Raw genomic sequence first — 23,597 nt, 5'->3', positions numbered from 1 at the left:
TGTTGTGAGTGCATGAGGTCCCTCAGTGTTCTTTCCACACACTCAACATTAAATCGGTTAACACTGAATATCTCGTCCCAGATTATCAAGTTGCTCTCTTTGATGAGCCTAGCCAGGGAGGACTCGGCGTTGATGGCACAGACAGAGTCTTCAAAAATGGGGATTGGGATCTTAAATCTTGAATGAGCTGTCCTACCACCCTCCAGGTTCTGTGCCGCTAAGCCTGTGCTGCCCACACACAGTACAATGCCATTCTCTGCGCGAATCTTAGCTGCAATTGCCTTAAAGGTAAAGGTTTTGCCATAACCTGCTGGGGAGTTTAGAATGAACTGCCGTGTGATGGTTTCTTCTTTTGGTGCATGTACTGCCTGATAGACAGCTTCGTAGAGTGCCATTTGTTCTCCATTGAGCTTAGGAGCAAGTGACTTTACAATTTGTTCTTGCTGTGTTATGTTGAATTTTTCAGATCTGAAGATTTGTGTCAGTTTTTCCTGCTCAGTTAGTGGTCTTGGCTGTGGCATATCATTGTGTTTGGATAGACTACCTCCCATTTGCGAGAGCTCGTTTTCAATTGCAAGTAGTACCTGATTGTGTATAAATGTTGTGTCTACTGCATCTGTAGGGCACCTCTGTGCAGTGGCCTCCTCATGGACAAAGTCTTCACTAAGCTGTTCAAAGAATCTTTCAAACAGATCTTTGGGCTCTGAAGGTTGACAGTAGTGGAGGATGATGGCAAAGGTTTCTCTTACTTTCCTTGAGGAAGCGTAGCTTGAGACGTCACGCATGGCGGTAATCCATTCTCCATCGTCCTGAAGCAAGCCCATGGCTAGAGCAGTGTCTTTGAAAGTGTCATAGTGGTTGCCGTTATATACCTTAAGGTCATCATAGGTCTGTGGTCCTCTGATATGTCCTAGGAGCAGTTTCAAGTAGAATCTTTCTCCTTGGAGCACTGATACATTGGACATCCTGCCTATTGTACTTGGAAGTTCTGCATCCTTGAGTTGGTGGACTCTTTTTTGCCACATGTGGTCCTTTGCATCCCATTTGTAATGTTCTGGAATCTGCATGTAAAGATATTGCCTTGCGTTAGGGTCCCTGCTGTTTAGTTGGAAGAAGGCAAGCAATGTAGTTGGTTTGGCTGCCGCTAGGGCCTCCTGTGCATAGCCTTCTCTGAAGAGATCTGTCTGTCTGTTTCCCTTTCATGCCCATATATGGGGATCTATGTATCTGTTTGTATGTGTCCTTTTATGCCCATATATGGCATATATCTCTGTCGCTTTTTGTTTGTTTCTTCTTTAAGCAGAATATGCAGCCTGCATAAATCTGCATCATTCAAGTCATCATCCCAGTCCCACGCTTTGTTGCTTTTTTCTTTTTTGTAGCGGGAGAGTTCAGCTTGAGTTTTTTTGGAGAACTTGTTTTTTGTTGGTCTTGTGCTGTTGATTTAGCTTGTCTTATGTTTGTCTCCCCCGTCTGCACCTCATCCAACTCAGATCTTGACTGATCCTTGTTTTCTTCAGTAAAAGCAGCACAGTTAATTAATTCTTCATCACCGATCTCATCAAAAAAACTGTCTCCTCCTCTGTCTGCTCCTCCTGTCTTCCCACCAGATGTTGACTGTTCCATCTGCTCCCCAGGAACACTGTCTCCTCCTCCGTCTGCTCCTCCTGTCTGGCCAGCAGATGTTGACTGTCCCATCTGATCCCCAGCAACAGCCTTATTAGCTTTCCATTTCGCATCCCAATCGAGTTTTGTAATTCTTTGGTTCATTTTTCTTTTTTCCTGCTCCAGTTTTTGTATATAAAGAAGGACTTGAGTCGATGTCTTGAAGGCCTGCTCCTGCAATTCCTTCCGGCTTTCCATGAACTTGCACTGATAATTTAGAAGTACCAAGTTGTTACGAATTATTTCTCCTTCACCGCGGTTTAGCTTTGGTAGCTTTTCTGGAGTACTCATTTTTTTGAGAGCTGCTTATAGACTATATGCAGAGGTCTGTCAAGAGTGCTGGACTTAGCTTAGAAGCCGGCTTATATACTTTCATCTGACACGTATGCCACGTGATGTCAGAGCCCTTTATGATGTGATGTCACAATGAGTCAGCGCTTGCGCGAGAAGTCTCTGCCTGTGTCCCTTTTATGCCCATATACGGAGATATCTGTTGGGTGTCGGGTCGAGTCAGAGCGAAATTTGGAGTCTGTAGCACCAACCATGTGTTTTCAGGGCTCTCCCGCTAATTCCCCTGAACCCAACCGCTCTGAAGAGCACCCTGAACTTTGCTCACCTCGGAGTGAGAGGAAGAAAGACTATAGTTTATGCCACACTCAGAGATTTTTTGTTGACTCATCTAGTGTATGTGATGCCTTTTATGAAGTGATGTCACAATGAGTCAGCGCTTGCTCCGGAACGGCCCGATGTCAGTCATCTCCGCATACGGAGATTCCAAACCTTTCGTGCCGGATCCGAAAAACTGTGTATCGGGTCGGGTCGAGGCCTAGCTAAGAACGTAGGCAAAGGTCTGAGCTATCTGCGTGCGAAATTTGGAGTCTGTAGCACCAACCATGTGCTGTCAGGGCTCTTTCATGCGATTCGGGCCAATTCGGATTCGCGTCCATTGACTTCAATAGTAGTCAGGACTCCGCATATGGAGATTCCGAACCTTTCGCGTTGGTTCTGGAAAACCGCTTATCGGGTCGGGTCGAGGCATAGCTAAGATCGTAGGCAAAGGTCTGAGCTATCTGCATGTGAAATTTGGAGTCTGTAGCACCAACCATGTGCTGTCAGGGCTCTTTCGTGCAATTCGTCGGCTTCAATTAGTAGTCAGGATTGTCAGAATGCTGCATAGGTAAAAATATAAATACAAATCATCACGAAAGGTTTAAAACAGGGTTAAAAGGATCACTGATAGACGGTATATATTAACGTCGAGTCATGTGATCAAGATGGACTAGTCAGATCCCATCCAATTGGTTATGATTGACTTCCAAAGTTTAGAAGTAAAAATACCTCTCATTCACTTTTTTTCCCCTGAGAACCTCATTCACCTCCAACCAATTAAATTCAATTTAAAGGAGCTTTATTGGCATTAGAAAACATCCGTTTCCAATTGCCATAGCAAGTTTCAAAACATAATAAAAAAAGTTGAAAATGGGGAACATTTTAGGCTGGGCGATATTAGGAAAACCTTTGATATTCGATAACGTTGTTGAATACGTCAATATCGATATTACTCACAATATTATTAATAACAATTGCGCGTCCGGCGCACGCGTGTGTCCGCGCAAACGGGCGGGCGGACATGTGGTCTTTAGAATGGAGGAAAAAAACGGACCGATTGTAGAGAGGCACCGCTGTTTACAATGGAGTATGACATTTTGATATGGTCCCATCCCTATTCTGAACACAGACATTTTTCTTAAACACAGACATTTTTCTTACGGACAGAGATTTGTTGCTTCATAGCAAGCCCCCAGAACAGCTTGTAACTAGAAAGATGTAATTGGAAATTGCAAGTGTGGTTGCCTATCTATTGCCCAGATAGCCAGAACGTCATGTGAAGCTCGGTCAATCCTCAAGCTAGCACCACTCCCCCATTGAACTTGTGACTATATTCTACCCCAGGTTAACACTGCTGCCTCTTACTTTGAAGGGATGCTTGGTGCCTTGGTGCAGCGCCGATTCCTCCGTAGGCCGCCACTATTATTTTGAAGGGCCGGGCAGGGTTGTTTTTGCGCAGATGGATTTTCACTTGACTTCAATGTTTACGTCATCTCATGACGTGTGTCATGTGACAGTGTGTCATGGTGGCCGCCATCCGAGCCTAGTTTGTGCTGTAAACATGCCAGCTTTGGGAAGTCTCTTTATGGGCCTCTCAATAGATTTACTATGGAGGAGCTTCACTTTGCGTGCACGCCAAATGTGCGTTGTAAACAAATCGCGGACATTACCGATGTGGGCTGGACCGGAGCGCCGTTTAGTAAGTAATAATACTTTCACTGTAAATACAGTAAGATTGACGGTGAGCGCTGTCAACGGCACCATGATATTAACCCTTTAAATGACGGTGAGGACTGTCAAAGGCAGCAGAAGTGTTTACTGTCATGTGAAGCTCGACCAATACTCTAGCTAGCACCACACCTCAAATATTGTTCCTTCAATTTCCAATGTCATCTGATGCACAAAAAAAGTTCTTGTGGTGAAAAAAAAGTTTTCTCAGGACTACAATGTGTTGCCCTGTCAGGCAACCACACTAAATATTGAAGCAGTCAACCCTACTGGCCAAAGCTGGAACTGCAGGCAGCGTGAACTACATGCACGAGCATAAGAGTTGGGGTCTGCCATGGGGTTCAATGGACATCGTTCGACGTTTGTAATGTAAGACGTTTGTCGACGTCAAAAATGTTGGCTCATCCAGATGTGCCAATTTCCCCCACAATGCACCTGGATTTGGCTTCTTCCGGTTGCTTCAAAACGCCACTGAGCAACTTGCATCGAAATGAATAGCTGGGGGCGGGGTAGGGCTGACCCAAAAAATTCGAATATTCGAAGCTTCGTTCGAAGGCACGGTATTCGAATTTGAAAAATAAATTCGAATAATCGGCCGCGGCCGTTTGTCCTTTGGGGGGGCCGCGTGCCTTAGCTTGCATGCGCCTCGCTCCACTCTAGCATGATAGCGTCACCCCCTTCTCACACACGTGTTAACAATAACAAGCCAACAACAACAAGAGCATGCATGAAGCCATCCGAATGGTCGACGCTGAAGAAAAAAAAGAAAAGACAGCGCGCTGTCACATATACACCGACATCCGTTTGGCACCGAAATGTGTAACACCAATGTCTGAGTAACATCATCACCCAATGCAACTATGCGATGCAGTCACACATTTCGTTTGCCACCCATTGTCGGTGTAACATCCATGCACACTTCCACACGCTGACAGACACACAACTCAACGCAAGGAAACAAACAGCGACAATTCGATTTTACAAATCGGACCCCGTCAGCGTCAATCCCGTTTTAAAGAGGACAAAAGAGCTTAAAAACAACTTGCTAGGGTTACATTGTCGTGGTGTTGATGACAAGTTTATATCGGATCTGCAAGCTCACTAGTCGCGCCCACATAGAGAACTACGTTGTCTGAGCCTGACCGTCAGCTTTCGGCTGATGAGTGGAACGTTACATCAGACACACTGCAGTGCAATTATTTACTATAAAATATACTATTACATTTGCGTGTACAGTACACCTTGGGACTTGGGAGTTAATCTGTTTGTTATATAGGGCTCTTGAGTCGCGCTGCTGCTGTTTGCTGTTGCAGCCACGGTGTGTTACATTACAGACGTGATGTGATTATGTCAATCCTAGTGTACTGCAAAAACACTTTTCTTTAATATAGAAAACATTCGTATCTTCTTCTTCCTCGTTGTATTGTCGTACTATTTAATGAAAATAAGGAGCTTTATTACGAGGAAAAAACTGGTGTGTTTTCCCTTTTAAAATTGTGTAAATCGCACATTTCCTTAACGGTTATCACTTATGTAACCGATAAACTTTTGCTCCCCCCCCCCCCCCCCCCCCCGTCGCCGTCATCGAAGCTTCGAAGTTCGAAAGAAAGCTTCGAAGGAGCTTTGATTATGAAAAAAGTATTCGAAGGTCAGCCCTAGGGCGGGGCTATCCTTCCTCTATTTTATATGTAACTCTATGGTCCGTAGTATTATGATGATGATGAAGATGCAACAATCCTAAAAAAGGCTTCTCGTGCCAGGTTGCCATGGTCACCCAATTGTTTATTTCTAGTTGGATCTTGGAGGCGTGTGGAACTCCACATTTGGGCAAGACTGACATCATATTGATGGTGTCAGATTTCAGTCAGCTTTGTTTAAAAGCTGCTTACACAGAGTTTGAGGTGCATTAGTTAAAGAGAAGACTACAAGAAGGACTATTGGATCACACTCAGAAAGGTAAACCCTTTTGGCTCGATATCGTGCTGTATTCACGAACGTTCCTGGATTTTAAAGACAGCCATCAACGGTTGAAGACACCCAGCAAACACTGCTGATACAGCAACAATTCTGGTTAATAACATTGGTTTTACAATATTTGCAGTGTTTCACACTTTTACTCTCAGTGTGTAGAAATGTCGTCCGCCAGCAGTCTGCTGTCTGAAGAGCACTTCCTATGTTCTATCTGTATGGATGTGTTCACTGATCCAGTCTTCACTCCATGTGGACACAACTACTGCAAAGCCTGCATCACACATTACTGGGACATGAATGATGTGTGTCAGTGTCCACTGTGTGCAAAGATCTTTAATAAGAGGCCAGAAGTACCTGTTAACAGTTTTATTTCTGAGATGGTTCATCAGTTCAGGAGTCACAAGTGGAAAGGAGAATATGACGCAAAGACTGAGGCTGAAATCCATCAGATGATCCAGGAGAGACAAGTGAAGATTCAGGAGGTCAAACACTCAGTAGAGCTCAGCAGGAAAGATGCAGACACAGTGATAGCAGGCAGTGTGCAGGTCTTCACTGCTCTGATCAGCTGTATTGAGAGGAGCCAGGCTGGGCTCATTGGTGTGATTGAAGAAAAGCATAGAACAACAGAAGAACAGGCTGAAGGCTTCATCAAAGATCTGGAAAAGGAAATAACTCGGTTAGAGAAGAGAAGCTCTGAGCTGAAGCAGCTCTCACACACTGAAGACCACCTTCACCTCCTCCAGAACTGCACATCCATCAACACCCCTCCACCTACCAAGGACTGGACAAAGGTCGATGTCCATCAGTCTTCATATGTGGGGACTGTGAGGACAGTTGTGACTCAGCTGGAGAAGACACTCAGTCAAGAGATGAAGAAGAAGGTGTGTGATGTTGAGCTGAGGATGATCCAGCGATATGAAGTAGAAGTGACTCTGGACCCTGATACAGCACATCCCAAACTCATCATGTCTGAGGATTGGAAACAAGTGAGTGTAGGAAACATAAGGAAGAATCTCCCAAACAACAAAGAGAGATTCTCTGATTGTGTCAGTGTCTTAGGAAAACAAAGCTTCTCCTCAGGAAGGTTTTACTATGAGGTTCAGGTTAAAGGGAAGACTGACTGGGTTCTAGGAGTGGCCAGAGAGTCCATCAACAGGAAGGGATCAATCACAGCTATCTCCGACATTGGTTATTGGACTATAGGGTTGAGGAATGGAAATGAGTACAGGGCTCTTGCTGACCCTGCTGTCCACCTCCCTATAAGAGATGAGGTCCAGAAAGTGGGAGTGTTTGTGCATTATGAGGAGGGTCTGGTCTCCTTTTATGATGTGGAGGCCAGAGTTCATCTCTACTCTTTCACTGGCTGCACCTTCACTGAGAAACTCTATCCATTCTTCAGTCCTGGTCTTAATAATGGTGGTATAAACTCTGCTCCTCTGATCATCTCTCCTGTCAACATGGACGCTGGTCTTGGTGGGGACGGAGGGAACATGTCCCCTCCAACTTCAAAGTTGTCCCTCCAGTAAATGATAACCTCTGCCAAGCCAGAATGGGCAGGAGGCAGGGAATGTGTTTTTCCCATATTTGCGTGTGTGTGTGTGTGTGGCCGCCAGTGGCTCAGGGGTAGAGAAACCGTCATTAGAACACAGAGGGTTCCCGAAGCGTTTCCAGTTCAATTCCGGGCTCCCCCAGAGTTAGTGTCAAGGAGTCCTTGAGCAAGACTCTGAACCCCTAGTTGCTCCAGGTGAGCAGGTTGGAGACTTGCATGGTTTCCTCCGCCATCAGCGTATGAATGTGTGTGTGAATGGGTGAATGTAATGAATGTGTGTGTGAATGGGTGAATGTAATGCACAAACTCAGTAAAGCGCCTTAGTTAAAGGCGCTATATAAATGCACCGTGTGTGTGTGTGTGTGTGTGTGTGTGTGTGTGTGTGTGCGTGTGTGTGTGTGTGTGTGTGTGTGTGTGTGTCTGTGTGTGTGTCTTTGTGAATCACTATTTTCTGACACCACAGTACATATCGGCCTGAAACTCTGCGCATGCACTCTCAGTTGGCATTTTTCCAAATAATAATGAATATTATTTGTATTCTACCTTTGGTTTAAAAGGATTGTCAGAGTGCTGCATGGGTAAAAATATGAATAAAAATAAAACAAAAATTATCACAAAAGGTTAAAACAGTGTTAAAAGGATCACTGATAAACAGTATACATTAACACTGGAGTCATGTGATCAAGATGGACCAGTCAGATCCCATTCCAATTGGTTATGATTGACTTCCAAAGTTTAGAAGTAAAAATACCACTCATTCACTTTTTTTTTTTTTACCCGAGAACATCATTCACCTCCAACCAATTGAATTCAATTCAAAGGAGCTTTATTGGCATGGGAAGACATCCGTTTCCCATTGCCATAGCAAGTTTCAAAACATAATAAAAAAAGTTGAAAATGGGGAACATTTAAGGCTGGGCGATATTAGGAAAACCTTCGATATTCGATAACGTTGTTAGTTACGTCGATATCGATATTACTCATGATATTGGTAAAAACAATTGTGCGTCCGGCGCGCGTGCTTTTCCGCGCGAACGGGCGGGCGGATGTGTGGTCTTTAGAATGGAGGAAAAAAAACGGACCGTAAGCGATTGTAGAGAGGCACCGCAGACTAACATGCCTGTTGTTAGTCATGTTGATATGGTCCCATCCCTATTCTGAACACAGACATTTTTCTTACGGACAGAGATTTGTTGCTTCGTAGCAAGCCCCCAGAACGGCTTGTAACTAGAAAAGATGCACTTGGAAATTGCAAGTGTGGTTGCTTATCTATTGCCCAGATAGCCAGAACCTCATGTGAAGCTTGGTCAATCCTCAAGCTAGCACCACTCCCCCATTGAACTTGTGACTATATTCTACCCCAAGTTAACACTTCTGCTGCCTCTTACTTTGAAGGGATGCTTGGTGACTTGGTGCTGCGCCGATTCCTCCGTAGGCCGCAGCTATTATTTTGAAGGGCCAGGCTGGGTTGTTTTTGCGCAGATGGATTATCACTTGACTTCAACGTTTACGTCATCTAGTCACATGACGTGTTTCATGTGACAGTGTGTCATGGTGGCCTCCATCCGAGCCTAGTTTGTGCTGTAAACATGCCAGCTTTGGGATTAAAAAGTATTTCTTTTTTGAGTAAATGAAGTCTCTTCATGGGCCTCTCAATGGATTTACTGTGGAGGAGCTTCACTTTGCGTGCACGCCCAACGTGCGTTGTAAACAAATTGCGGACATTACCGATGTGGGCTGGACCGGAGCGCCGTATATAGTAAGTAATTATACTTTTACTGTAAATACAGTAAGATTGACCTTTAGCGCTGTCAACGGCACCATGATATTTGTCTCCACCAGCCGAAGGCTGAGGGGAGAGTATGTTTTCCCCTCCGTCCGTGCGTCCGTGCGTCCGTCCGTCCGTCCGTCCGTCCGTCCGTCCGTCCCAGGTCAACCTGGTTGTGCCAGACCCCGGTTCTGGCACAATGCAATATGATGTCACGATGTGGAATGACATCACAATTGACTATAAAGAATAGATGAATCGACCTACTTTCTCAGATCGAGATCAAGTTAAGATAAGATCGAGATAGAGTGTGCACAGTTTTGCACACTCACAACAAAAATACCCCACCTGGTGGAGACCTGTGCTCGGAAGAGCACTGCTTCTAGTAACCCTTTAAATGACGGTGAGGACTGTCAAAGGCAGCAGAAGTGTTAACTGTCATGTGAAGCTCGACCAATACTCTAGCTAGCACCACTCCTCAAATGTTTTTCCATCAATTTCCAATGTCATCTGATTCACAAAAAAAGTTCATCTAGTGGTGAAAATAGTTTCCCCAGGACTGCAGTGTGTTGCCCTCTCGGGCAACCACACTAAATATTGAAGCCGTCAACCCTACTGGCCAAAGCTGGAACAGCAGGTGCGGTGAACTACTCGCACAAGCATAAGAACGTGCCGCTGGGGTCTGCCATGGGGTTCAATGGACGCCGTTCGACATGTGTAACATTCGTGATTTAAGACGTTTGTCGACGTCAAATATTTTCTCTCATCCAGATGTGCCAATTTCCCCCACAATGCACCTGGATTCTGCTTCTTCCAGATGCTTCAAATCGCCACTGAGCAACTTGCATTGAAATGAATAGCTTGGGGCGGGGCTATCCTTCCTCTATTTTATATTTAACTATGGTTCGTAGTGTGATGATGATGATGATGATAATGAAGATGCAACCATTCTAAAAAGGCTTCTCATGGCAGTTTCCCATGGTCACCCAATTGTTTCTTTTTAGTTGGATCTTGGAGGCGTGTGGAACTCCACATTTGGGCAAGACTGACAACATGTTGATGATGTCAGATATCATTTTTGCTTTATTTAAAAGCGGATTACACAGAGTTTGAGGCTGCATTTGTTAAAGAGAAGACTACCAGACAGACCATTGGATCACTCGTTGGAAGACAAACCCTTGCAACGTAATATTCTGCTGTAATCACAAAATATTCCAGGATTGTAAAGACAGACATAACTGGTTGAAGACACCCCAGAAAACACTGCTGATACAGCAACGACAGCAACAATATTTCCAGTGTTTCACACTTTGGCTTTTATTCTCAGTGTGTAGAAATGGCGTCCGCCAGCAGTCTGCTGTCTGAAGAGCACTTCCTGTGTTCTATCTGTATGGATGTGTTCACTGATCCAGTCGTCACTCCATGTGGACACAACTACTGCAAAGCCTGCATCACACATTACTGGGACATGAATGATGTGTGTCGCTGTCCACTGTGTGCAAAGATCTTCAATATGAGACCAGAAGTACCTGTTAACAGTTTTATTTCTGAGATGGTTCATCAGTTCAGGAGTCACAAGTGGAAACGAGAATATGAAGCAAAGACTGGGGCTGAAATCCATCAGATGATCCAGGAGAGACAAGTGAAGATTCAGGAGGTCAAACACTCAGTAGAGCTCAGCAGGAAAGATGCAGACACAGTGATAGCAGGCAGTGTGCAGGTCTTCACTGCTCTGATCAGCTGTATTGAGAGGAGCCAGGCTGAGCTCATTGGTGTGATTGAAGAGAAGCATAAAACTACAGAAAAACAGGCTGAAGGCTTCATCAAAGATCTGCATAATGAAGTCACTCAGTTAGAGAAGAGAATCTGTGAGATTCACACTGAGGACCACCTCCACCTCCTCCAGAACGTCACATCCATCAACACCCCTCCACCCACCAATGACTGGACAAAGGTCAATGTCCATCAGTCTTCATATGTGGGGACTGTGAGGACAGCTGTGACTCAGCTGGAGAAGACACTCAATCAAGAGATGAAGAAGAAGGTGTGTGATGTTGAGCTGAGGATGATCCAGCGATATGAAGTAGAAGTGACTCTGGATCCTGATACAGCACATCCCTACCTCATCCTGTCTGAGGATGGAAAACAATTGAGCCATGGAAACATAAGGAAGAATCTCCCAAACAACAAAGAGAGATTCTCTTGTTGTGTCAGTGTCTTAGGAAAACAAAGCTTCTCCTCAGGAAGGTTTTACTATGAGGTTCAGGTTAAAGGGAAGACTGACTGGACTCTAGGAGTGGCCAGAGAGTCCATCAACAGGAAGGGATTCATCACAGCGACCTCCAACATTGGTTACTGGACTATAGGGTTGAGGAATGGAAATGAGTACTGGGCTAATGCTGACCCTGCTGTCCTCCTCCATGTAAGAAAGGAGCTCCAGAAAGTGGGAGTGTTTGTGGATTATGAGGAGGGTCTGGTCTCCTTTTATGATGTGGAGGCCAGAGTTCATCTCTACTCTTTCACTGGCTGCTCCTTCACTGAGAAACTCTACCCATTCTTCTGTCCTCACCTTAATAATGGTGGTAGAAACTCTGCTCCTCTGACCATCTCTCCTGTCAACATGGACGCTGGACTTGGTGGGGACGGAGGGAACATGTCCCCTCCAACTTCAAAAAGAAGAAAAACATGAAGTTATCCCTCCAGTAAATGATTACTTCTGCCAAGCTAGAATGGGCAAGAGGCAGGGAATGTGTAAAGCACCTTGGATAAAGGCGCTATATAAATTCACTGTGTGTGTGTGTGTGTGTGTGTGTGTGTGTGTGTGTGTGTGTGTGTGTGTGTGTGTGTGTGTGTGTGTGTGAGTGTGAGAGAATCACTATTTTCTGACACCAGAGGACATATTGGCGTGAAACTCTGTGCATGCAATCTCAGTGGGCATTTTTCCAAATAATAATGAATATTATTTGTATTATACGTTTTGTTTAAAAGGATTGGAAGCATAGGTACAAATATGAATACAAATAAAACAAAAATTATCACAAAAGGTTAAAAACAGGGTTAAAACGATGTCACTGATAAACTGCATATATTAACTTTGGAGTCGTGATCAGTCAGATCCCATTCTAATTGGTTATGATTGACTTCCAAAGTTTAAAAGTAAACATACAACTCATTCACTGCAAATCACTGTCCACGGATTATTATTATTTTTTTCCCGGAGAACCTCATTCACCTCCAACCAATTTAATTCAAAGGAGCTTTATTGGCATGAGAAAACATACGTATCCCATTGCCATAGCAAGTTTCAGATGATTAACTTAATGTGCAACATGTTTTCTCACTCAACAGCAACATAATGTTTAAGTGTATTGAGGGCACATATCTAAAGTGACTTTAGACATTTTCTGATACTACGTTGTCCATTTCTCGCCTCAAATGTTTTTAAAAACAATCTTGAGAGCAACTTTTAGTTGTAAATGTCGCTGTGTGTTTGTTTACACGGCTGACATGTTGGATACGGCACTAAATTCAGACAGCGCAGCCTGAGTGCAGCAGGTGCTCTGAGCCGTTGATTAGGCCTAGTAGAAGAATAGTTTGGTTTCCGGTAGGCGACCGACCCTATTAAATACGTGCGACCCAGATGTTTTTATTGGCATTTGGAGTAAAAAAAAAAAAAAAAAAAAAACTAAGTCAAAATCCGACCGAGTCGATCAAAAACGTCTTACAAAAAATATATTTGCTGCGACCACACTCGCGAAGTCAGGACCTTTCCCCGGTTCCCGTCTACCGAGGCTAAACTAATGTGAGTTTACGTGACAACGTGTATTCCTCCAAACAGACACACACGCGCACACACAATCGGGGGACAGACTGAGTGGCGCTCAGTCAACAAGTGGCAGCGTTGCTAACAACATTAGCAGCTCAGACACCAGTACAGCTCAGCCCTGCACAGCCACAGAGAGACTAGATGGAGACTAAACATTTATGACAGCGTGGCATTCCTCTGAAAGACTGCGCGGCAACAGTGCTTGTGTTACGGACCCCCATGTGTCTCTCTCAGTGCCGGCGAGCCGTATACGCAGGGCCCCGCCGATCTAAAGGACCCCCACCGCCCCCTCCTCAGCAGAAAAGAACAAAGTGCTGCATGGTTAATCCTTTTCAAACCGAAATCGCGATGCGAAATCTCGCGATTAGCGAATCACAAAGGCCCTCTGCGAAGTAGACTTCCCAGTCGATATGGAGACGTTTTAATTTTTGAAATCCCTTCATAATTGACTAAGGAATGATCAAATCAAACGGTGGTGACTTTCTTTGCTGCTTCTGAGCATCCACATGCTGAAAGTGAAAGTGAATTTGGCACAGTGGCTGCTGTGCAGGACTCTGCCAGTGCAGGGGCGTAGCCAGGAATTACATTTTGGTAGGCGAAATGCCTACCAAGGGGTAGGCAAGGGGGCCTAGGGGTGCTGCAGGTGTTCCAGCACCCCATGGGGGAGTTTTCATTTTTTTTTAAATAAGAAAAGAACAAATCAAACATAGCAAAAATACGTTGCCTGTTGTTGTCGTTTTTTATTTATTCATTTATATAATATTTCCATTAAAAAATGGATTAAAAAATGAAAAAAAAAAAATATTAGGCCTATTATTTTTCAAACATAGCAAAAATATGTTGCCTGTTGTTGTCGTTTTTTATTTATTCATTTATATATATATATATATATATATATATATATATATATATATATATCCATTATAAAATGGATTAAAAAATTATAAAAATAATTAGGCCTAATATTTTTTCGTGGGCGCTCGCTACGCTCGCGCCCGCAGGAAGGCCCCATAGCAGAATCACGCTTAGGGCCCCCATGGGCCCAGAAACGGCTCTACTCTCTCTGCCTGGGTGCGGTGCGTCTGCGACTATCACTGCTCGCTCGCTCGCCAAGCTGTGTTCCTTTGTCAAATCTAAGCTGGAAAATCTAACACTTCCGGTGGCCAATCTCTTCAGAATAAGATATGTTGCCTAGCAGCCTAGCAGCAATAAGACTTCCAGATGGTGGTCGATTTCGTAATGCAATTATACTTCCAGACGGTGGTCGACTTCTTAATCTCTTCAGAATAAGAGAAGACATTGAAATATGCTTTCATTTGTATAATTCATTAAAACTGTAAATTAAACATTAAAATGTAATTCAAAATTGCTGTTTTAAATGATTAATTAAAACTGTAAATTAAAAAAAAAAAAAAAACTACCTACCCATCCTTCCTATGAGGAAATAAAATAAAATTCCTTGCTACCCATCATGCCCACAAAAAAATTAAAATAAAAAATAAAATAAAATAAATTCCCTACCTACTCAGCCCTAAAATTACAGCCTACCGGAAACCAAGGATTTATTTTGCTAGGCCTTAGGCAGCGGTCCGTTATAGAGCGGAACGTCCATTACACGCCTATAATTCACAGCTGATTTCAGCACTTGACCAATCAGATTCAAGCATTCAACCAAGCCGTGTAGTAATGCAAATGAAGCTCTCATATGAATGCGTGTGGTCTGTACAGCTTTACGGTAAAGAACTGCTTTGTGCTGCCTGCGTGTTAATTGTCCTCGTCTGTGTTTAATTGTTGCCGACTGTGTGCACGCGACTTCTGGGAGTTGTTTGTGTGTTTTATGCATGTAATTATCCCACAGCAGGTGTTGAGCGTGCGTGCGTGCGTGCGTGCGTGCGTGCGTGCGTGCGTGCGTGCGTGCGTGCGCCCATTCGTCTCCTTAGTGCAGTGGTTCCCAACCTTTTCAGGCCGCGACCCCCATAATAATCATATTTTAACAGGGGAACCCCTCCACCCTGACGAGCACTAAGAGTTGAGGCATTGCATTTAAGTTTCAAGCTAAGTTTAAGTATTTAAAAAAGTCCTTAAATTGTCACTTTAGAAATGTGCAGATACCCTCTATACACTTAAACTTTATGTTGGTTTATTTACTGTTGAGTGAGAAAACAATGTTACACATTAAGTTAATCATCTGGGGACCCCCCAAAGTAATTGGGTGACCCCCTAGGGGGTCTCAACACCTCAGGTTGAGAACCACTGCCTTGTGCCACCACACAAGCGTGTGTGTGTGTGTGTGTGTGTGTGTGTGTGTGTGTGTGTGTGTGTGTGTGTGCGCGCACGTGCACACACACACTATCTCTTGCCAGGCAGAGATAATGGCACCCTAAGCGTGTGATGATGAAATATTTATCCCTCTCCCTTGCTTTATCCTCCATAAAGAGGCTTATATCTCCTCAGCCTGCGCTCTCATATCCACACTTCTCTTTTCTTTATTTATTTCTGTCTGGTTTGTGTTAAAAAGAGGTGTGATGGAGGAGAGAGAAGGCTGGAGGGAGAGAGGAGAGAGTGATAGACGGTGAAGTGAGATAGATACCACTGACTTAATGTGGAGGGAAGCTTTCATCAGCCACTCTCTACATGGAGTCTAAGCACCATTGCTGTGTCTGTGTGTGTGTGCGCATGCCATAATTATTATTATTATTTTTTTTTGTGAATAAGATGCTATTTTGGCTCGTCGGTACGGTAGAGTATTGTATTACTATGCAAGCTCACAACGGGTCGCGATGCGACGCTTTGTGAACATGTAGATCGGCTATTTCCACTATCAATGGTCTTTTTTAGTATAACATTGTCAAATATGTCAGTAATTACTTATGTGTCATATCTACCATGTGCAACTTCAAAGCCTACAAGCCAAACAGGAATGTGAATGTCAACGACAAATACACAATTAAATCGTTAATCGCAATTATTTGAGTGACGATTAATCGTCATGTAAAATGTCATAATCGTGACAGCCCTACTGGGAAATAATGTTTTTATTTTTTTTCCTTCACTGAATGCTAACCTGGTGAATCCTAACCCTAACTGGACTACTGGTACCTCGACACAACAGTACCTCGGAATATCGAGATGTTACCATCCATTTCGGGGCGACTGCACTAGAGGCAAATAGAGGGTATGCACATGACATCATCATTATACCCGGAAGTTATGCGGGAACGCCTACTGAGTGGCAAAGAACTACTTTCTAGCCTTGAAAGCCCATACATCCAAAAAGAGAAGTCCTATATCTGATTGCAATAAACAACATTAAATGACGTTAAACTCAGTTTGCCACTCACTTTGCCACTCGATTTGCCACTCGATATGCCATTCACTTTATGCACCCTCTATACTAACTAGAGTAGACCCCAGTGAAGTTAATTAAATCATCACTTCTTCTTAATTAAAAGTCTTGTCGACAGCACAGATTAGAGACGGGGGTTTATCTAAGCCTCGTCAGAACGTTGGGTTTTAACTGGGTAAGCCCGATGTATACTCCACAGTACGACAGGCTTCCACAGCTTCTGTATGTCGTCGCTGTCGTGTGGAAACCTTGTATGTCCAAAACCGTTGGTTTCGCATCTATCATTTTAAAAATGATTCAAACTAGTGAACACAGCCGATCTACAAGCACACGTTGTGTGCTTGTAGATCTGCTGTTTTCACTACTTTTGCGCGACGGCCTTGTGTGACGAAGCAGGGCTTTACTTTGCGAAAGAACGTACACTTTTGAAACTTACAAGGTTTCTGCCCGACAGTGGCGATATACTGCATATTTACAGCTTTGCAATGCTCTGCTTGTGATGCAGTCATTAATACACCCTGAATGTCTATATAGGCCTATACTGTATACTGTGTGTGCGTGCATGCGTGCATGTGTCTGTGTGTGTGCACTTTCATAATGGCTTGTATAAAGGCAGTGTTTTGATAGAACAGCACACAGTGAGCGGTGTGCGGTGTGTGCGTGGCCCGGGTTCCTCGGTGATTACGAGGCTAAACGCCTCACAGGTGCACAGCAGTGTTTCATAACATCTGACGGAGAAAAGCCTGTTTCCCTCTGGGCATTAAAATGACAAACACTGTCCTCTACGGAGGAGCCGTGAATACTGAATACATATGACACTATACTGTGAGATAGAAGACATGCTGTTTAGCCTGTTTAAACTACTGTGGTATATAATCCACAGTGTTTATCCTGTTTACTGTCACCCACTCGTACCGTACAAGCAGTGGATTGTTGTTGTGCTCTGTTCTGAAGACTGTACTGAAAATAACAGTACATAAACAGGGGTGTTGTTGTCTGGATTATTCATGAAGCTTTCCCAGAAGAGAAAGATCCCATGATTGGCCGCTAGTTGCGCTGTTTCCCCCCGCGAGGTACCAACAAAGATTTGTTTGTTCTCCACTGGACCCCATTCATTTTCTAACCTTAAAGGAGTAGTTCACCCCAACATGACTTTTTTTCTATTGATTACTCATGCCATGGAGAGTAGAGTTCAATAATATTATTTGTTTTTTGTCACATTCCTAAGACAAAAATGTGATAACAATACATTTTACCCCATTGATTCCGGATGGTGACCCGTTTCGAAACGGGTCACCATCCGGAATCAATGGGGGAAAATTTACTCGAATAAATTTTTTGTCTTAGGAATGTGACAAAAACCAAAAAATATTATTGAACTCTACTCTCCATGGCATGAGTAATCAATAGAAAAAAAGTCATTTTGGGGGTGAACTACTCCTTTAATAAACATCGTCATAAATACTTTATGGTTCCTGTCGCTAGTGAAAAACTGCCTTTCAATTACCATGATATGCATTTTGTGCAAATAGGTCCCATTTATGTTAAAATTGATGATAAAGTTGTGGGGGGTGTGGCCAACTAAGCTGATACCAGCCGGCTGTGTTCTTCTTTGTGTGCTGTATTTCGGGAGGCTCCGACCACATTCTCCCATGTATCCCTGCAGTTGCACTTGACCGTTGGCAGCCAATAGCATTCCTTATGATTCCTGGGGGGTACCATTCAAACAATGATGGCCTTGCCCCTAAAACGACAAAACTCCAGGCCTGGCACTCATCATGCACTTCCCCTCTCTCTCTCTCTCTGCCAGTGCGAGGTGGGCGTGGCTCACAAGCGAGGCCGCGTGGACAGCGGCAGCCCCTCCCCCGGCGGCCCCGGCGAGGACGAGGAGGCCATGGACGACGACTCTGACTCTGACGACGAGTCGTCGGCCAAGGCGCGCTACTTCGGCTACGTGAAGCAGGGCCTGTACTACGTCACCGAGATGGAGCGCTTCGCGCCGCCCCGCAAGCGCCCGCGCACCGTGGTCAAGAACTACCGGCTGGTCAGCCTGCGGTCCACCACACCTGAGGAGCTCTACCAGAGGAAGGTAACAATGATAATACTATAACAATACTATTACTACTACTTGTTTTTTTTCTTTTTATCTTTTTCATACTTCTCTGTAACTTTGTAAATAACCTTATACTGCTGTGCTGCCTCTGGGCAACTGATTATCCCCCTTGGGATAATAAAGGTATCTATCTACAGTATCTATCTATCTACAGTATCTATCTACAGTATCTATCTATCTATCTATCTATCTATCTATCTATCTATCTATCTATCCTAATACTAATCATAATAGAACTACCACAACCGAGCAGCTCTACCAGAGGAAGGTAGGAGACAGCTAGGGCTGTCACAATTATTACATAATCGTCTAATCGCACTTGTTTTACATTATCACGATTATTTTTCATGATCGTCACAATCGTTTACATGTTGAAAAATGTTCATATATTTAAAAAAAAAAAAGTAAAAAATAGTAGAAATAGCACATCTACAAGCTCACAACGTGTCGCGACGCGTTGTGAGCTTGTAGATCGTCTATTTCTACTATCAATGTTCTTTTTTAACTCATACAGTGCCCCGGGCCACAAGTGGCCGCTAGAGTGCCAGAAAAATCTCTATAGGCTTTCGCTCTAGCTTCCGTCCACACTGTCCGAAGTGCCTTGGGATTTCACTCCAGCCAATGCTATGGGTGACGAGAGGAGGATGTTAGCTTACACTTAGCCATTCACTGCTAACCCCTTTAGAAGCCCGATCTAAAGCTATTTCAGTCGCAAAAAAACTTTCTCTTTGGTCTGGGAACACAATTCAGAGAAAATCCTCTCTAAAGATGTGACTTATTATTGGAGTGGGCGGCGCGATGCGGCCGTTTGCGCGAATACGGCCCGTGGATGGCCGAGTGTCGGCCCCGGCCATGGAAGGAAATTTAGACCGGGGCTTCGTTGAGGCCTCCGATTAAATAATTAATTTTATTAAATATCTGAACTAGATCGGGATAGGCACCCTGGAATACGTCGCGCCGCCGACAGTATAGATTGAGTTTTTTTTGGGGGGCTCTAAACTTTATTTTAAACCATTTTCAATGGAATAAATCGTCGGACCATCTAGCGTCTCTCGTTGGTAAGCGCTGGACGAGCCAGGACCACCCACATTGCTCCAAGCAGCTCAGGGTAAGTAAAATAGCAAATAAAATATTGTATTGGATTGAAAATATCCCGAACTTGTTCGGGATAGGCACGATTAGGGTTAAGTATAAAGTTGCCAAATATGTCAGTAATGTCTTTGTATATTTAGGTTATGGGTCATATCTGCCATGTGCAACTTCAAAGCCTAAAAGCAAAACATAAATGTAATTATCAACGACAAAAACACAATTCAATTGTCAATTGCAATTATTTGAGCGACAATTAATCATCATGTAAAATGTCATAATCGTGACAGCCCTAGAGACAGCGGTGGGAAAAAAGTACGAAAATGTTTTACACCCATTGCCAAACACGTGTTTCCCGAGTTGTCGTTGATGCTGTCATATTGCCAAACACGAGTTTGTAATTTTATTTCATATTTATAAAGAATATAAAAATATATATATCGTGCACAATAGACACGCATGTGCCCGTGTTAAAAGGTAAGAAAATCACGCCGGTCAAACTCGGAAGTCGTCCGTTTTTTAACAGCAGTTAAATGAGTTAATGTTAGAGGCTGTAGTCTGCTCTCACCGAACAGGGGCAAGCGTTCCTCTCAAGCTGAGTGAGTGGTCCACTCAAACCGTCCACTTTTCACCGATTGAGTTTTGGCCATTGTCGCACGTTTTTCTTTAATAACACGGGCTTCGAAGGTCGGACGGTGACACACTAGATACCCACATAAAGTTCTCTTTAAGCTGCATCCACTAAATGTCGTGTCAGGTAGGTTCGGGTTCGGGCAGAATTTTAGGATATCAAGTTCCATCAACCGTTCAGGCGGTGGTATGGCGTGTAGCGCTATTCCAAGGTCCCGTCGTGTCGACATCCCAGTAGTCCGAGGCTAACCTGCCGATGCTGGTGAATGCTATCCTGGAGAATGCTAACGCTAAGCCTAAACCCTGACAGTTTACAGTTTAGGCATTTAGCAGACACTTTTAATCCAAAGCGACTTACAAAAGCAGGTAATACATCACTATAATAAGCAAGATAATGTCAGAACATCAACAACAATATAACAAATGCATATGAATATCAATCTAGAAAAACAATAATATATGTAGACCATGCACCTAATCAATAAAAAATGTTTCTAAAACAAAAAAAACAAAAACAATGCTAACTAGCTTCATGTATGGTCATTGAGTGTTACAGTAGTGCTATGGGTTTAGGTGGAGTCTGAAGAGGTGCGTCTTCAGTCCACGGTGGAAGCTAGGGAGTGAGTCTGTAGTTCTAAGTGCAACAGGGAGTTTATTCCACAGTGTGGGGGCCGGGAGGGACCGTACTACTGGGACTTCTGTGTTATACTTAACTGTATGGCAGTAACTCATCAGACTGAAGTTACATCCTCAGCAGTGAACTCAGAGACACACAAAGCCTTTGATCCCACAATGCGGCACCGTGCACACATCTCACATGTGCGTGGACGTGTGTCCTTTCCTGTATAAACGCACGCTAGGGCATTCACCAAATATTCGGATATAAAGGTCACTATTAGACGTTGTTCACCGAAGTCGAATATTCGCTTATTTTAATTGTTTTTATTGTTTTCTCTTTAAAAAGTATATAGTTCATAAAGCTTGGCTAGATAGGAAGTCATAAGAATGAGTTGTCAATGGCCCTGGTGGATGAATTTGTTAATGCTTTATCCACAAGTTTCCACGGGAGTTTACTGGAGACTAGTATCCGGACCAAACTTCCGGGTTTAACAGCAGACATACAAGCCCACGTCGCGTCGCAGATGCAACCCGTTGAGAGCTTGTAAATCGGCGCCGGAAGATCGATGCAAACGTTTGCGCAATGCACTATGGGGCGTAGGAAACTCGTGGATACCAGGGCTTCTCAAACCTTTTTAGGCCGTGACCCCCAAAATAAACATATTTGAACAAGCGCCACCCTGACAAGCACTTGGAATTGTAGGTATTAATGTGACTCGGTTCCACAGATAAATATTGTGAAAATAGCAGATCTACATGCTCACAACGCCTCGCAACGCGAGGCGTTGTGAGCATGTAGATCTGCTATTTTCACAATGTTCGCCTCTTGCTTACTTAACTCTCCCGCCGCTTCGAACGTTCACGTTCGCCCCATTTTTTACAGAACCTCGATGCCAATACGGCGCTCGTTCGGTTCGTTCGTCTGATGACTGTAAGCTGATGAGGCGTCGCGCGGCCGTCTACTGTAAACACATTTTCCGCGGTGATGGTGTAAAAAATCCATTATGCGTTAGATCAACGGAGAACAATTCACTTCCTTGTTGATTTTCTCTGGCTCTGAGGCTCTGTGGCCAGTGACTGGTCTTCTTCTTCTTCAACACATAACAGGCAAATTCACATTCATTCTCGCATGACGCCGCCCTCTGCTGCCTGGCAGACCAAAGTGCACTATTGCACAACCAAAAAAAATAAAAATAAATAAATAAATGTCTGTCTGTCTATCTACTATAACGTCGCAAAGGTAAGCCGCTTTTTGATGGCGCCAGACCCAATAAATAAATAAATAATCTGGCAGTAGGAGAGTTAATATTTGACAGTTTGGCCAGTCCTGTCGAATATTCAACTATTCGAACACTTTGAGGTCAAATAATTCGAATACTAAAAATCACTATTCGTGAATGCCCTAGCGCACGCATGCATGCACATGCACGCATGCACTCACTCAGTATCCATTTGAGACAACACTCAGATGGATACTGAGTGTGTGTGTGTGTGTGTGTGTGTGTGTGTGTGTGTGTGTGTGTGTGTGTGTGTGTGTGTGTGTGTGTGTGTGTGTGTGTGTGTGTGTGTGTGTGTGTGTGTGTGTGTGTGTGTGTGTGTGTGTGTGTGTGTGTGTGTGTGTGTGTGTGTGTGGGCGTACACAGCAACACATTAGCCAGCCTCTGGCTCTGGCAGGGAGATCAGAGTCCCACTCAGCTAAATGTGGCGTAGGAGGAACGGCAGGGAAAAAACATTTCTTTCTGGATGTGAGCTAATAAAACTGATCTCTCTGCTGGCGCTCTGGCTCTCAGACAGCGCTGGGGGGTTATGTTACGCACACACACGCGCGCACACACGCACGCACGCACGCACGCACGCACGCACACGAGCGCGCGCGCACACACACACACACACACACACACACAATGAAATACATTACAGCTTCTCCTAAAACAGAGAGAGAGAGAGAAACACTCTAATGCAATGTTTCTCAACCTTTTCAGGCCAGCGACCCCCGAACTAATCATACACCTTACAAATGTAAGAGTTGAGGCATTACGTTTGGTATAAAACGGTTCTATTGTGAAAATAGCAGATCTACATGCGTTGCGACGCGTTGTGAGCATGCAGATCTGCTATGTTCACCATTTCTGCCTCTAATATTTGACAAGTTTGGCCAATGTTTAATTTTCCATTTTAAAGGTAGGAAGAGGTAGAAAGTCCTTAAATCGTCACTTAATAATTTGGGGACCCCACACAGGTTGAGAACCACTGTCCTAAAACACAGAGAGACAGTCTCTACTGTACGTGTGTAAGTGTGGGTGCACAAGGGGGAGCGTGAGGTACTTGCACTCTCGCCCAAGATTGCCTCACTCTCATTCTGACGTGAGTGGTAAATGGTAAATGGTACATTTATATAGTGCCTTTATCCAAAGCGATTTGCATAGATTGTGCATTCCATTCACACACACACACACACACACACACACACACACACACACACACACACACACACACACACACACACACACACACACACACACACACACACACAGACAGACATTCACACACCGATGGCAGAGGAAACCATGCAAGGCACCAACCTGCTCAGCGGGAGCAACTAGAGGTTCAGAGTCTTGCTCAAGGACTCTTCCACACTAACTCTGGGGGAGCCCGGGATCAAACTGGGAAGAACCCTCTGTGTTC

General features: G+C 44.1%; 3 protein-coding genes across 3 annotated transcripts in view; all 3 read left to right on the top strand.

The window, feature by feature from the left end:
• Nucleotides 1-23,597, top strand: part of nbas (NBAS subunit of NRZ tethering complex) — a 256,843-nt gene that overhangs the window by 48,488 nt on the left and 184,758 nt on the right. Inside the window, exon 15 of the mRNA XM_080743924.1 lies at nt 18,273-18,551. Within this exon, the coding sequence (XP_080600050.1) occupies nt 18,273-18,551 (279 nt within the window). The remainder of the gene's footprint in view (nt 1-18,272; nt 18,552-23,597) is intronic.
• Nucleotides 6,135-7,499, top strand: LOC308300288 (E3 ubiquitin-protein ligase TRIM21-like; the record flags this gene model as incomplete). Its single annotated transcript, XM_080744107.1, has 2 exons — nt 6,135-6,157; nt 6,539-7,499. The coding sequence occupies 2 exons, from the start codon at nt 6,135-6,137 to the stop codon at nt 7,497-7,499; spliced, it is 984 nt and encodes a 327-aa protein (XP_080600233.1).
• On the top strand, nt 11,323-11,979 carry LOC308300287 (E3 ubiquitin-protein ligase TRIM21-like; the record flags this gene model as incomplete). The annotated part of the gene is made up of 1 exon (XM_080744106.1): nt 11,323-11,979. One exon carries the CDS (start codon nt 11,323-11,325, stop codon nt 11,977-11,979), a length of 657 nt encoding a protein of 218 aa, XP_080600232.1.

The sequence above is a fragment of the Nannobrachium achirus genome (genome assembly GCF_963921795.1).
Source record: "Nannobrachium achirus genome assembly, chromosome: 16".
In the NCBI taxonomy this organism is placed as follows: Eukaryota; Metazoa; Chordata; class Actinopteri; order Myctophiformes; family Myctophidae; genus Nannobrachium; species Nannobrachium achirus.
Note: the sequence above shows the minus strand (reverse complement) of the source record. Positions and strands in the feature narration are given on the sequence as shown.